Raw genomic sequence first — 16,272 nt, forward strand, 5'->3', positions numbered from 1 at the left:
TGACCTAAAAAATTCTTAATAAATAAATACATTTTAATAATAATAAAGAATTTATTTACATCAAAATCAATTTAAAATAAAAAATTATCAGATGAATTTCTGAAAGAGTGTAAAAAAAACGAGTAAAGTTTCAGAAAGAGTAAAAGAAACGAATCAGTTTGACGATTCCAAGTGTTGGCGGAATAAAATAAAAAACAAAATCGCGTAATAGGAAATGAAAAAGATTGGCATAATTCGCCACAAATGTGCTTATTCGCCAAATCTTATAACCCCTATTATAGCTAATCCTGCAATTGGAATAGTTCTTGTTAGCGCCTATAGATGGCTGTAGACTGCTGGCGCCGTCTACAGGCACTAAATGGAACCTAGCTTGATCCTCCAATACGTCCTCCGGTTAACTCTACCCGACATAAATAACTTAAAATTTTGCGGGAAAAAAGATATTGCCAGATTTTATAATGAACAATGTTGAAATTTAGACATGTTAAAAAAATTATCTTCACAGATTTCTGATTGTTTTTTCTTAGTTAAATAACACTATCGCATTCAATACCTTCGTATTTTAAAATTTTCATTTCGTTTATTTTTTTTTCTTTTAAAAATATCCGCATAGTTGACGCCACCATCGCAGCCTTTATATTATGTTACAATCTCGTGTCCTTCTAACCGTAACGAGTTCCTTTCATCATAAAGTATAAACCAAACTGTTGTCAATGTTTCTAGTTGGGTAAGATTTGTAGTGCTATCTTAAAATTAAAATATGGATTCAGAAGGTGGAAGTTCGCATAAAAGACTAAAGACGGCAGAAAGAGATTTAGATTGTTCCAATGCTCAAAGGGGTGTATGGTTGGTAAAAGTGAGGAATTATGTTTTTTACACGTCATGAATTTATTTTTTCTCGATTGTTTATGTTCTACATACTTTTTAAAAATGCGGATTCCAAGTAGTAATGTAAGACTTATATTTTTCTGTTAATTTAAATTGATAAATATTCCAGTGAATGTCTTAATTGCTTTTAACCCTAGAATGCTACCCTTTAGTATACTCACGGGAAGGGTAACGATTCGTCTGGCAGACGAAGTATGCATAGGCGCTTTTAAAACCTAAGTTAAAGTCAAAATAAAACAAAAATACACTACCTGTAGCTGTTTCTAGGCTTTTTAAACTTCATTTAAGCAAAAAATATCATTTATTCATTTTCAGAACAATCAAACATTAGCACGGTGATCGCCTCACATTGCTCTTGTACAACTTAGACAAAAAAAAAAAAGCGGGTCATTCTTTGCAGCTTGTAAGGGCAAAATGCACAAATTTTTCTTTTGTTACTTTCATTTGTTTTCGAAGTTTCACAGACCATGTCTATTTTTAAAAGTTCGCTAATAATTGTTCTTGTAGAACGAGGTAAAGCAGGCGCATGTAAACGCTTCTTCATCCATGGAGCAAGAAGATCTTCACTTAATTTTACTGCAAACTTTTTTCTGGACATCACTTTTTCCGATTTTCTAGTCATGTTGTGACCATATAAAACATGTGAATTTACTAAACTGATATTAATAATATCGTAAAATACACAAAGAGGCCATCGACGTGTCTTCCTGCTGCATGACATGTTGCTACACATCTGGTTTCAATGTGTCAACAGCTCCTTTTGTGGAATTATCGAATTCTATTATTTCAGGTTTTTTACTTTCTTTATTTACATATGGTTTTTCATGGAATGTAGAAGGCTGGATAACACACATATTTGGCTTTGTTTTGTAGGACAGTAGAGTTTTGGCTTGGTCAAAACAATACATTCCTGTTCCGACACTTCTAGAACGCAACTGTAAAAGTTCTGGAGGAATTTCCTTTTTATTTTTTCTTACAGTTCCCACAATTGATAAATTAAGTGGGCTCTTTAAAAGATTATCTGCGAAAGGTATCGATGTAAACCAATTATCCATCGTAAAACGCTTTAACATCTTAACAGTAGCAAAGAAATAAAACTAAGTCCTTATCTAAAAAGCTAACTTGCCTGCTAACCATTCGTCTGCGAGACGAACATTGCTGCAAATGTGGCACTTGCTGAAAAGTTTTGATAACAAGGAATGTGTGCACGTGTAGCAGTCAAGGTCACATAAAGGTACTGAGGGGTACGCCCCATTTCCTGTTTTAGGGGCGCCCAGAAAAAGACATTTGTAAGTGACTTCGTCCAAGAGACGAATGAGTAGCATTCTAGGGTTAAGTAATGTAGTTTTTAATGCGTTTCTTCTGATTATCATTTGTGGTACACATTGAATTTCAAAAAAATATTAATGAATCTAATTCTTACTATATATTATAAATAAAATATTGATAATAATAAAATTTTTAAATGTTTAATATTAATGTTACGGTCAATTTTTATCTCTGTTTCAGTTCAATCTTTTATAAACAATGCGGCTTTCCTTTCCTTTAAAATTCCATTCTTGCCAGTTAAATTTGTGTAAAAAATTTTGAGTATATTTATAGCAAAAACTGAAATATATTCTGTATTTTTCATATTTCGAAGTATTGTCAAAATGAGTAATTGCCCTGACTTACAATGAATGCTAATTATTATTAATTTAAGAGAGCTTTGTGTTTAAGAATGACATACAATTAATATCTTATTTTCAAATTACTTAAGTGTATTTAATTATCTGTCTTTAAAAATTAAGAGAATATCTAAAGCTGTTTTGGGGCACAAAATTCCCTGAAGGAAACACAAGTTTCTGGGATTCAAAATTGGTTTTAAGTTACTGAAATATATGACAAGTGTTTTGAGCTCATATAGCAAAACTTGTGCTTATTGTTGCAAACAATTTCTATGTGGTAAGAGCTTAAAATATCTTCGTGAGATGGATATTTTATTAATGAAATTGAAAAGTTATTTTGCTTTTTCAATCAATATACAATATGCTTTCTATTAAGTTGTCTATTCTTGTCACCTTTCATTGTCAAGAAACTTATATAGTGGTATCTCACTTCTGAGCATAATTCATTCCCAAATCATATTTGTACATCCATTAAGTTAAACAATTTTCCCATAAGGATTCATAGAAAATAAAAAGATGTTTCATTTGAAAGGGGGGGGGAATACTAAGACAAATTGTAATATTAAAAATACTATATACTAATTGCACAATAATTTTTTTTTTTTACTATTATGTTGTATCCCATAGGGTCAGTAGATTTTAACAACATATATTACAATTGGTCTTAGTGGTAATGTATTTCGTAAGCCATTTTTCAGCAATTCTTTTTCAATAAAGCATTTTTCGGGTGTATGGAGTGAATAAGTATAATTTCATTTTGATTTAAACTCAATCGAAAATGAATTGCTTTTGTATATGTTTTTTAATATCAATTTTACTGTATGAATAATACTAATCTTTAATACCAAATGATGACCTATATCGAGAATTTCATACTGAGAAAAGTGAAAATTTAAATGATGATTATTTCGGAGAATAACTGGAATCACCTTCATAAATAAATGGCTTTCCAAAATATAATCAGTTGTAATATTGTGCTAAAAAGTAATGATTGTAAGCAAATTATTGATTATACTAATTATGTATTAATGAATATGCGATTATTATAATTACTTATGTATTATAATCTCGTTAACTATACCGAATTTTGCTTTTGTTGAATTATATATATATATTTATTAAACTGATGAATATTTATGTTTGTGTAATTTTTTAAATTGACGAATAGTTTGGTATTTCAATCATTGATTATATTAAAAATCTTAATAATTGATTATATATTATTTTAATAATTGATTATTTTTCAACATGTATTCTAAGTATCAACTGTATAGTGAGGCTACTATTTATTTATATTATAAAAGTTTCAAACTGCATTGAGTTTTAAAATATTATAAATTTTGTGCATGATATGTTAATTTTAACATTCACTTATGCTTTTAGTCTATAGATATGCATAAATAGATTCAAACAATTTTAAATAAAAAAAAATCAGTCATTATAATCTTAAAATATTATTAATCATGAACTTGCTTATCAATGTTTTATTTCCTAAAAGTATAAAATTGAGATGAAGGTCATGTTGCAGTGTTAAAGTTTTAAAAGAACTAAATCATAGTTTTGCCAGTCCCTTAAAAGTTTATAAAATTTCAAATAACTTTCACACTTCAAAATAATTTCATTGCAGTTTTTTTTATCTGTGCCTATATATATATATATATATATATATATATATAAATGATTATAAGCTTATAAAAGTAACGAAGTTATGTTTAATTTGCTAAATAACTATATTGCTGAAAATCTTCATGTCAATTGCTCAATGTTATAATAGTAACCACTAAGAAGAAATCACATATGACTCATTAACATTACAACTAGTTGAAATTGAATAGGTTTTTAATAAAGAGGATAGTATAAAATATACTATATTTTTAGTTCTTCTCATTGAGGGCCAACATTTAGAGAATATTTTCAGAATTTGGTTCCTGAAAACTTAACTTTAGATTTAGAAAGATTACCTAATAGTTTGAATATTTTTGGTATTGCTTTTCCTTTCCTATAATTTTTTATGTTTGCAAGAAATTTTATATAATTCTTTCAGGCTTGTTTTCTGAATAATATGAAATGAAACAAATTATTGCAAATATTTTGCTTTTTACAAATAGGTTCCTAAATATATATCATCTTTGTGGGAAAAATCTCAACCTCTTAGTGAAGCGGGTCGACTAAAAATAACAAGGTAAGGAAACAAGGTTATAAAATATTATAAACAGGATTTTCACTCCACAGATTTTAACTTATAATTATTCAGACATTTTAATAAAATTCTATAGTAAAAAAAAAAAAAAAAGTTTAGTTTGTATATCAAAAAATATATTTGATACACTTGAAAAACTTATTAAGTTCAAAATTAAGAGCTTAAATAATTGCTAGCATGAATTTATTCAAACAATAGGTAAAACACAGTATTCTGCTTTTTTAAAAAAAAAAATCATTGAGATATCAATAAAAATTGTAATTGATCTTTTACAATCATATTACATGTCATTAAAAAGAAAAGAAAATATTTTCAATATTTAATGTTTTTGGTGGTTATATTCATTTAAGCACCATGACCACTCATTGTTAGAACATTATAGTAACAGTTATATGAAGAATTGGCTTTAATTATAATTCATTTAAATTGAAATTTTTATACAAAATATCTAATGATACAATAACCTAGCTTAAAATAACACTTTTTGTAAATTTACATGTGTAAGTTACATAAGTTTAATTATAGAGACTGTGTCATCAAAAAGAATGTAATGTTCTCCAGACACTAAGTTTTTCTTTCTTTTGGTCTATTTCTCATGTTTAAATATTTGGAATAAAATATCTGCAAATTTTATGAAAAGAAAGTTGCTAAGAATATAAAGAATTTTTTGTTTATATTCTTAGAATATAGAATTCTTTAATTGTTTTATAATATATTCATTCAAGAAATTTTGTCTGTAACATTGTACCCAGTCAGAAATAGCTTGTACCAAAAATTTATAACTAAGTGATGCAAATTTAGATCCTCCATTTTAACTCAACAGAATGAAGTTAGCTTCACAGCTAAAATACTATTTATTTGAAAATAAACACTACTCGGGAATAAAGATAATTTTGTTATGAACACAAAGTTTTATTATTAATTTGCAAAAATAAAGATACTTTATTAATAAAAAATTTATAACTCATGGTGCAAATTTTTCCAAAATATCTTTACTTCTGGAAAACAAGATAAATAACAAAATTTTAAACAAATGGAATCTAATATTGTCACAACTTTAAAATGAAATCCATTATAATGCTCTCTCCTACCTTCCCCTATTGCATTCTATGTATAAATTGTTAGTGAAAGTGTACCTTCAAGTTATTCAATGTTTGAAACTGTAATACTTTTTGTTGAATTAATTTAGTTTCTTTATGGACATTTTCTTTTTATTATTAGAAATGGTGGAAAGACGGACATCACATTTTCTTTGTCTGATGAGATGTTGAAGAATACAGATGGGACAATAAAGGCCGATATACCTAAAGAACATCGATTTGTAATTTCGAACATTGCACACCAAACATTGGCAGTATTTGGTAAGTGACTTAAGTGAATTTTTACAAAATCTTTTTTGCTGTTTGTAAATTTGTGTGTGTACATTCAAATTTAGTTTCATTGTGTAAAGGAGAAAATTTATGTGCCTGATCTTTCATTTCTCGGTAGTTCTTGATAAATCTGAATGTGTTTGGAAAAGGTTTTATTGCAAATTAAGGAACTAATAATAATATTTGGAAAATATATTTCTTTCATTTAGTTGACTCTTATTTCACTTCCTTTCCCTTATTTGGATGGGGGAGAGAGGGGTTTCTCCTTTTAGGAATGAATTTATATATTCATGTAAAACTACTTACATTAGTTTTTTTAATATTCATGTAAAACTACTTATATTAGTTGTTTTTTTTTATATTCATGTAAAACTACTTACTATTAGTGTTTTTTTTTATATTCATGTAAAACTACTTACTATTAGTGTTTTTTTTTATATTCATGTAAAACTACTTACTATTAGTGTTTTTTTTTTTTATATTCATGTAAAACTTCTTACATTAGTTGCTTTTTTTTATATTCATGTAAAACTACTTATATTAGTTGCTTTTTTTATATTCATGTAAAACTACTTATATTAGGGTTTTTTTTTATATATATTCATGTAAAACTACTTACTATTAGTGCTTTTTTTATATTCATGTAAAACTTCTTACATTAGTTGTTTTTTTTTCGGTCGAACATTTATTAGCTATATTTCAACATCATTTAGTAAATCACCAGCAGTAATTAAATATATATATTTATTGTAAGAAATTTTTGTGTAAAAAATAAAATTAAAACTTTTTAGTAATATGCCAGGAGAATATGCATTTAATTTGCCATGGATTCATGCACTGAATTGTTTAAATCTTCCAAATATAAAAAGTAAAGAAATGAAGCCAGTTGCTTCAAAATTATTTTGCCTTAAATATCAGAAATAAAGTAATGCAATACTTTCTCATGTGTGATGTATACAAGGAGAAAGAATTGTACTTATCAAAAAATTTGGGCTCAAAATTTTGTTATATGTCCTCAAATCAAACCTTAGAAGGAAAGAACATTTTGAAATGAAAAACTTGAGAATGTTATCAACATCAGCCCATTCAAACTAATGCATGTTTTGGGACAAACAGAGGTCAAAAGAAATAGTTCTAATGACATAAAAAAAGTTTAGAAAAGAAATTGCTAAAATAAAATATAAAGCTAATGCACTTATTCAACAGGTCGGAGACTTTTTATTACTAATGCAATCTAATGAATTGTGAAAAGCTTTTTGAGCAAAAATTTAAAGATATTTTGGGGAAAGAAATTCCAAAAAGGGAATTTTTATTTATTTATGTAATATACGTCCATATCCTTTTCTTCCAAGGAATTCAAATGTTTATGAAGTAGGGGTATATTGTTTTTAATATTATTAACTGTAGTGTTATAAAATAATTTCAGATAGCAAGAAAAATGCTTTAATAAGATTTTTCAAATGATACATAAAAAAATATTTTAAATAATTTAGTTTCAATGTTATTGAGCAATTTATATAGCAATTTTGATATTTTTCATTTCATCATAACATATAGTTCTATAATCAAGAAATATTATGTTAATGTTGACTCTTATTTTTCATTAAAGGGGCTTAAAAAGTTCTGATAAAGTGCTTATTATTATTTAAAACTAAAATTTACACCAAAACTAAAAAAAATACACCGTGATCTAGCATGTAGCATTTTTGAGTTATTGCATTCATGCAGACATAGGTCGAAAGACAGTCATGTTCATGTTTTTGTAAGATTTGGGGGATTTTGAAATGTGAAATAAAAAGTTTTAAAATGTTCATTAATTCTTCAAATTCTTTAATTTATTGTAATTATCAAATAATTTGATAATTACAATACTCTCTTAATACTCATACAAGCATTCATTAAGATATTTCAGTAATTTTGGTTTCATATTTAAATGGCAAATTTTATTTAAAAAGATAATTTATACTTATCTTTGGAGGAATATTATATATTCCATCCAAATTCCCTTTATATATATATACAAAGGGGATTTAGTCACTGAAGTCTGTTTATTGAAATATCTATGAGAAATTGATAAAAGTGAATAGTTATCATTTATATATGTTGGGTATTTTAGGATTTGATTAGGCATTGTCTCTAATTGATCAGTTATAGTAAGTCATAATTTAACTTTTTGTTTGAGTGTTTTGTGTGGTGGCAATGGGGAAATCATAATTCTGTAGCACTTTGTCTTCAAAATCTAGCTGGAACAGAAACTGAATTCACAACAATGTGATAATTGAATTAACAATTCAGCTATCACACTATTAGATTTATTACTACAATGGCATTTATTCTGCATAAATTGTGCAAAATGCATGACAAAAATATGAATCATAGAATAATAAAAAATATATGTTAAAAGTAAAAATATAAATAATTTGCGTAAATAGTAAAAATGTGTAATTAATAATTGACAAGAAAGTAATATCAGTTGGTTTCAAGTGTGAATTTATAAATTTCATTCATTTACTGAGTAACAATTTTTTTAAATAATTGCTTGCTTTATTTGCAGGTCATGAAACTGATGACAATAGTAGTGATTCCAAGCCTGGTAATTATTCTCTTTATTAACATAGATTGTAAATTTGCTTATTGCAGAGCAATCATGAGTTTATATGTTATGTTCAAACATTTATTAATGAAGTCAAATGTTATATAATTTAAATTGTTGGTTATTATAAAACTACATCATTGTTATAAAATTATGTACTTATTCATAGCCAGTGAATTTGGTAAATTTTTTTTGAAAAATGTTCCTTGCAAGAAAATGCAATATATATTTTGAATAAAAGATGCCAGAAGACCTGTATATACATTAATTATCTCATGACGGTTTATTGCTATCGGAGACTAAATCTGTTCATACTGCAGTATACATAATAACCAATATACACATAAAAAAAAAGATCTATATACCAAATCAAAAATGTATATAAAGAGAAATTGTTAAATTAATTTAAAATCATTACTAAATACCACATGCAGTTCAGCTAATTGCATATAGTTTTCAATTTGACCATTACTGAAAAATTTTAATTTCCTGTTATATAATTTTCAAAGCAATATTCTGAATTCTTTAATTAAACTAATTAAACATATTTATCAGCTTTATTTTGAGGGAGAAACAATATGTTTTGAAATTTTTCATCTAAATTTAGATTATTTTTTTTTTAATGTTGTTGCCAGAAGTTAGTTTTTTAAATTAAAGAATGCTAACAAAAATTCTTTTTGAATTCACTCTGACGCCTTTACTTCATGTATAAAAAATTAGGTACTAAATTTGAAAAATTTAACATGAATTACATATTAAATTTCCACCTTAATTATTATTGTTACTTATTTCTTTTCTCATATTTTTAAACTTTCTTGGTTGGTTGCTAAAAGAACTATCTTAAATGATGTTTGGTTTGTATGATTTTACATTGCAGAATTTCTATTAATTAAGGTGAATTTTTCCCTTAATTAGTTATAAAAAATGTCTTTGTAATTAATAAAGCTTTATTTTTCTTCTTTTTTGGAATAAGGAAGTAAATATTAAAATAAGCTTTCTTTCTCTGCTTAAGAGATTGATCTATTTATTGGAAATCATCAGAAGTAATTGCTATACTAATATAATCAAAATTTTGGATTTTTTTTTTTTTTTTTCTCAAATTCAAGATTTTTTTAAAAATGAAAACTTATTATCTTTCATAAATTTTGTGTTAAAACAAATATGTTATTTCATGATTCATAGTATAATTTATATTATTGCAAAATGTCCTTTAATCCACTAAATGGTCATATGTGCCTTTTTCCTAATTTTCATGTTCTATTAAAAAATTAGATAGTTTATGGTTAGATGCATATTTTTTAAAAAATTAAATGTTTAAAGTGTTCTTACAACTTTACAGATGGTTTTAAATAAATTCATTTTGGAGACGCTTTTTTTTTTCAGTCCTTAAATATGTTAGATGAAAGTACTTATTATTTTGAGTTTTAACAAAGATATCTTAAGATGCCATGCAGACTTTATTAATAAATATTATTTATTCTTGATAAATAATTTAATAAATGGAATTTTTGAATCAAAAACCCTTTGATACAGATTTTTGGAATAATTTGTGTGAATATCTGAACTACTACAACAAAAAAATAAACTTTATAGTCTGCAAACCATTCTTTTGCTTTCTGTTCTTCCTCTTCAACAGTTATTAGTGTGTATGTTTCAGACTTTCATATAACACTGAAAAAGTGAAATGAAAAGCTTTTATTAACATCACATGTCTTTTTGATTATGCTGCACTTTTAATTGTTTGTGAGAAAGAGAATGTAAAACTACAGTTTCCAGAATTCGCATACTAACCTCTGAAAAAAAGCAGACTTGATTAATTATTAAAAATTCAAGCGAATATAATTTTGTTTAAAAAATGATTAGTGAAGCATGAATTAATTTTTAATAAAATTTAAATTTAGATGTATTATTTTGCTTATGAAACTACTAGAAAATATGTATGAATATGTATTGCATTATGTTCCAAATCATTTGAAATCATGCTGTAGTTGTATGCTTTGTTAATTTTCTTACTTTTTGAAATAACCGGGCATTTAGTTCTGTGTAACAATTATATTTATTCATTTTCTTTTTTCCTGTAGGCAAACTTATGCTAGGTGGTCATGTTCTTCAAAAAGGAGAATGTCGTCCTTTGGCTGATAAACGTTACATGGATTTAAAAAGGTTTCTAATTTTAAATATCTTTAAAACAATCATTATAATATCCAAATTAACAATAATTTTTGAATGTTTATTTCATTGGTTTCCACTTTCAGTGTGGTACATGTATTAGTGTTTAAGTTGACTTGAAAATGTTATATTTTCATCTTATATTTTCCTTTCATAAGGTTTTTCTAATGTTTTTTATATATCTTGATATCAAAATATATACCAAATGAATTATGAGGCAACATCATCCATTTCAAAATTTGTATTTTCTGACAAATTTTATGATATGAAATTTTTGCATTTTACAGACACACATTATGCAATCATTGTATTAGCAGAAAAGTTATATTTTGCATTAAAATTTTGCTTCATGACAAATATTGTCCCAAGCTAAAGCATATTACTGATATTCATACTGAAATTTTTCTGAATCTTAAAATTCTGTAATTATTTCTTTCTTTATATTTACTTTTTATAAAACTAAAATGAACTTCTCTGTCATTCTTAATATTCATTAATCAAATAAAATATTTATTAATATATTTTCCCCTTTTAAATGATAATGAGCATGCATTAACAAAATTTGTTATCATTGTTTTTCCAAGTACACAATGATTTCTCATTTAGATTTCAAACATAATATTTTTTAAAAAACTACATTTTTTGTCGTTAAGTTCAAAAAAAATTTAAAGCATTATTATGTATATTTGCTACTTTTTCTATTGTCTAGATTTTGTAAGTAATGGATTTGTTATTCTATAAAATTGTAAATTACTTGTATTTTTTTATTTCAGAGATATGATATTGAAAGCTAGTCAACCTGAAAGGCAAGTGAAGCAATTGTCAAAGGCTGTTACTAGCTTTAAACCTATATCTGATCATAAGCATAATGTAAGTGTAAATTATAACTTCATATTGCACTTCATAATAAATGCTATTATAAACCTAGATTTCATATTTTCTAAAATTCTATTATTTATTATTATTAAAACTTATTTTATTAATTCTGTGATGTCTACTCGTTTATGTTTGTATCCATTGTAACTTTAATATCAAATCTTCTTTACTATCAAAGCATAGCAGAATTCATATTTATACATTTTACAGAATATATTTTCATTTGAGGAAATGGATTCTGTTGAAAGAATATTATTTCTAATCATAATTATTCATTTTAATTATTTTCATAAAAGCAAATAATCATACAGTTATTTGAGCATGCATTGTGAAAAGTATTATTTTATATAAAATTTTGGAACTCTTTCAGACGATTATGGTATTCTTAATTATGAAATCGTTCTTTTTTTTTACTTTCTTGTACATAAAAAGAAAATATTGCATTTGTCCAAAAATTTGATCAAGAGACTTGGATATGACAGATTTTAAACTACCCTGCAATTAAAAAAAAAGTTTTTGAATTATCTATTTATCAAAATAATAACTCAAAATTGCTATGATCCAGATTGATAAAATTAATATGCAGTTTCAATGCTAGATTTTATATTTGTTCAAATTTAGAATAATATTCATTTATAGAAACTCTGTAAGTGTTTGATAACGCAGTAATATGAATAATTCAAAGAATAAAAATATTATTTAGTATTATCATTAGAATTGCAGATTTGGATCAAATCGATCCGAGGGTCAGTCATCTATCTATCTATACATTCATATGTATTTGAAGGTGATAATTCAAAAAATATTACTACTTAAATGAAATTTTGTATCAAATCAAAATTGTATTTCTGTATTAAAATTTGAATAAATTTGGTGGTGGGGAGCATCTAAAGCAAGTATGGCAAGGTTAATTTGATTAATTGATTATCATTAATAAAAATTGATTAATTGCATTGGTTTAAACATATGCATGACTTATTTCATTATACTATAAAGCATGAAACTCATTTTATTCTGTTACTCTGTAAGAAGTGCAGGAGGGGGAGGGACTTCCACTTTTGTGTTTTTGAATTTTTATTCGAGAGCAATAAAAACTTGAATACTCATGACAGTCATGGCTGCTTGGCCAAAATTTACAATTTTCATGAAATGGCAAAAAATGTTATTAAGAAGTATATGAGAAACCATTGCTGTTGACTTAATCATATATTTCAAAGCAATAAACTTTTCTATTGGAGTGGATATATATTAGTTTTCTTAATACAGAAAATTAGTCCATCTATTGCAAAATCCTGCATTTTTTTTTTTTTTTTGTATAATATAAACTAATTATCTTTCTCTATTACTATTAAATAAAACTCCATTATTTATTTTTATTTTTTTGGCAAACAAAAAGATAAAAGGGGATTCCCTCTACTTCTTATTATAATATCATCTAAAAATATGCATGCATGATATATTACAAAGATATTTACAAAATTACATTAATATTATGTATTATTTGAAATTATGTTGAGTGTTGACTCCTCTAAGGAATCTATTTGATGTTTTGAAATGGTGTTGCAGTCATCTCTTTAAACAAATTATGCAATTTTGTTTTTATATTTTATTATTTTATTTTGTTTAAATAATTATTTTTTTTTTCTATTTTAGCTTTATAAAACTTGGTTAGATTATACTTACAATATTTTGCAAAAATGATCTAATTTATTTCTTATTTTTTTGGCAGATTGAATACGAACAAAAGAAGAAAGCTGAAGGCAGAAAGGCTCGAGATGACAAAGATAAAGTCATGGATATGCTATTTAATGCTTTTGAGAAGCATCAATATTACAACATCAAGGATTTGGAGAAGATCACCAAGCAGCCGGTTGTAAGTACAATTTCTATAGTTATTCCAAACAAACTTTTGGCTCCTTTTGAAATTCTGTTATCTGAAGTTTTTAGAGAAATATGTGTATGTGTCAATTACACATTGATTTATTATATTGAAATGGAAACTTTTTTTTTTCATCCATGAGTTTGATTTTTTTAAATCTAATTTTTATTAGTGATTAGTTTTTTAATATGTGAAAAATAAATTATAATCAACATTATATAAGTAAACTTATCTAAATTTACAAATAGAAAGTTTTGGTTGCCTTTTGCTTTTGTTTACTGCAGTCTAAAGTGTTGTTTCTTAGACAGAATATTTTTGTTAATATTGTTCATAGAATAATTTAAACATTAACAAAAAGTAAAAATTTATTTCTTATTTAAATGAATTTTGCATCTTAAAAATATTAATATTATTATAAATGTATTGTCAGGACTCAGTACACTGGCCTTCTGATTCATGCACTGTGATTCAAAAAAATATGCATTATTATTTTTTTAATGAATAAGTAATACCATCTGCTCATGGGGATATGAAATTTTCTTTTTATTTTAAATGTTTTTGTACTATACCAAATTAGTTTTCAGTTCCTTACTTTAACTATAAAGTAAATGATATTTTCTTTGAAATGCATTTTTTTTATATAAATTATAATAATACCATATCCTAAAAAAGTTCTCATTTTTTAATAAGCAGTAAACTTACAATTTTAACTGTTATCTTTCAACTTATTATTAAACATGAATATCTTAGGAATTTCATATAAACGTTCAAGCTTTTAAAAGAATCAGAAGCTGTTTATGTTGGTGCACAATATTTAACTCAGAATGCAGCTGAAATTTGTTATAAATGCAAGTTATAACTTTAAAATTATTAGGATGAAAGGAAATTTTTAACACATTCAAAATATTTTCTTATTTTACATTTGGCATTTTGTATTTCATTTAAATATTTGATTAATTGTAATAAAAGTGCTTTTTAAAAAAATTATAAGATAATGTTGAATTTTTCAAAATTACATTATGATGCCTTTCTCAGAAATAGATAAAATATTAAAATAAAATTTGTTTAGATGAAATAGGATTTATATCTTTAAATTGTAAATGATTTGTATTATATGTTGTCTTGTAATATCTTGAGTCTTAATGTCAATACAATTGAAATAAATTCTGTAGAAGTATTATCTGTTTTTGATCAGAGCAACGTTTCTTAATTAAAAGTCTTGTAATATGAACTGAATATTTAGATACAATGATACTATGTCTAGATTTAATGTTCAGTTCTGGAACTCATCCCTGCATTAAAATTTACTCGAATATGAGAGCATTCTGGTTAATATAAAGAAAATATAATGATATATTTTGTGTCATATGCCTTATTTATATATATAAGCATATAATTTTATCTGATATATATATATATATATATATATATATATATATATATATATTCAATGATTTTTTTAAAACATTTAATCTATTGGATTAAATAAAACTGTGGAAGTATTCACAAGTTGAAAATTTTCAATTTAAGTGTAGGCAAATGCTCATATTTGCTTCCAATCTGATTCTACAAATTTAAATTTTTATATATTTTTTCTATTTATTTATTATTTGATGGATTTTACTCTTTCTCTAATTGCAGCCTTATCTGAAAGAGATTTTAAAAGAGATCTGCAACTACAATGCCAAGAACCCTCACAAGAGCACTTGGGAATTGAAGCCAGAATACAGGCACTACAAGTCACAAGAAGGTGCTGAATGAACATCTGTACATATTTGCTTGTAAATATTGTTTTATCTTAAATAAGTTATCTTAAATATATTCTTTCTAAGACTGGTCTTTTTTTTATTGTCTGTTAATGTTGTTGTTTAAAGTATTAGTTCGATAGGCCTCAGGGCTGAAAGATCAATGGTGTAAGACAGACCCAATTTCACTAAATATTGTCCTTATTTTCTACGTATATTAATTCCATCAAAATGTGACATCCTTTGACTAGTGTAGTGTGAAAACTTTGAGATATCATATTCATTCAAAATTTACAAGATTGAACTTCTTAGTTTCAGTACTCATGCCAATTAGCTAATAAAAGCAACTCAGTTTACATAATAATTAGCCTAACATTTCGGAGGATGGAGCAGAATTTACTTCTGTTCAATTACCAAATAAATTCTAATAAAAAAAGTGATACAAAACTAATTTTAAAAAAAAGAAATTGAAACGGTTTATCAGCAACCCCTAAATATTAACACATGAAAATGAGGAAAACAAACCTCGACAAAAGTGCACATTATTTTAAGTAATACATGACAATTCAAAATCCTTACAAGTTGAATAATTATTATTAAAAAAATAAATTATACTTAAATACACATAGTATAATAGAATGCTGTACAAATGAAGGAAAAAATAACCCTCATCAGGCAAAATTTTCAAATTAAAATTCTTTCCAAATGTAAGCAGTGATTGTCGATGTAAGGGAAAGTAAAATACACCTCTTATTGTTTGATCTCTCCTAATAAAATAGTAATTTTAACGTTAATTCTTTGTTGAATCAGTAAAAGGAATGTTTTATTGCCTCAAATCTGATAGGAGTCGTATTGGAGATTTGTGATTATCAATTATAATGCTGG

General features: G+C 25.4%; 1 protein-coding gene across 2 annotated transcripts; it reads left to right on the forward strand.

Moving 5' to 3' along the window:
• The first annotated feature begins 665 nt into the window (after window positions 1-665).
• On the forward strand, window positions 666-15,475 carry LOC129971531 (general transcription factor IIF subunit 2-like). 2 transcript variants are annotated; one of them, XM_056085395.1, is made up of 8 exons: window positions 666-856; window positions 4,664-4,737; window positions 5,977-6,116; window positions 8,680-8,718; window positions 10,800-10,881; window positions 11,661-11,757; window positions 13,493-13,636; window positions 15,284-15,475. In XM_056085395.1, exons 1-8 carry the CDS (start codon window positions 761-763, stop codon window positions 15,401-15,403), a joined length of 792 nt encoding a protein of 263 aa, XP_055941370.1. In that variant the 5' UTR covers window positions 666-760; the 3' UTR covers window positions 15,404-15,475. The 2 variants fall into 2 exon arrangements, with proteins under 2 accessions (XP_055941370.1, XP_055941369.1); XM_056085394.1 differs by having other exon boundaries at window positions 837-951.
• Window positions 15,476-16,272: the final 797 nt, after the last annotated feature.

The sequence above is a fragment of the Argiope bruennichi genome, chromosome 6 (assembly GCF_947563725.1).
Source record: "Argiope bruennichi chromosome 6, qqArgBrue1.1, whole genome shotgun sequence".
Classification (NCBI taxonomy): Eukaryota; Metazoa; Arthropoda; class Arachnida; order Araneae; family Araneidae; genus Argiope; species Argiope bruennichi.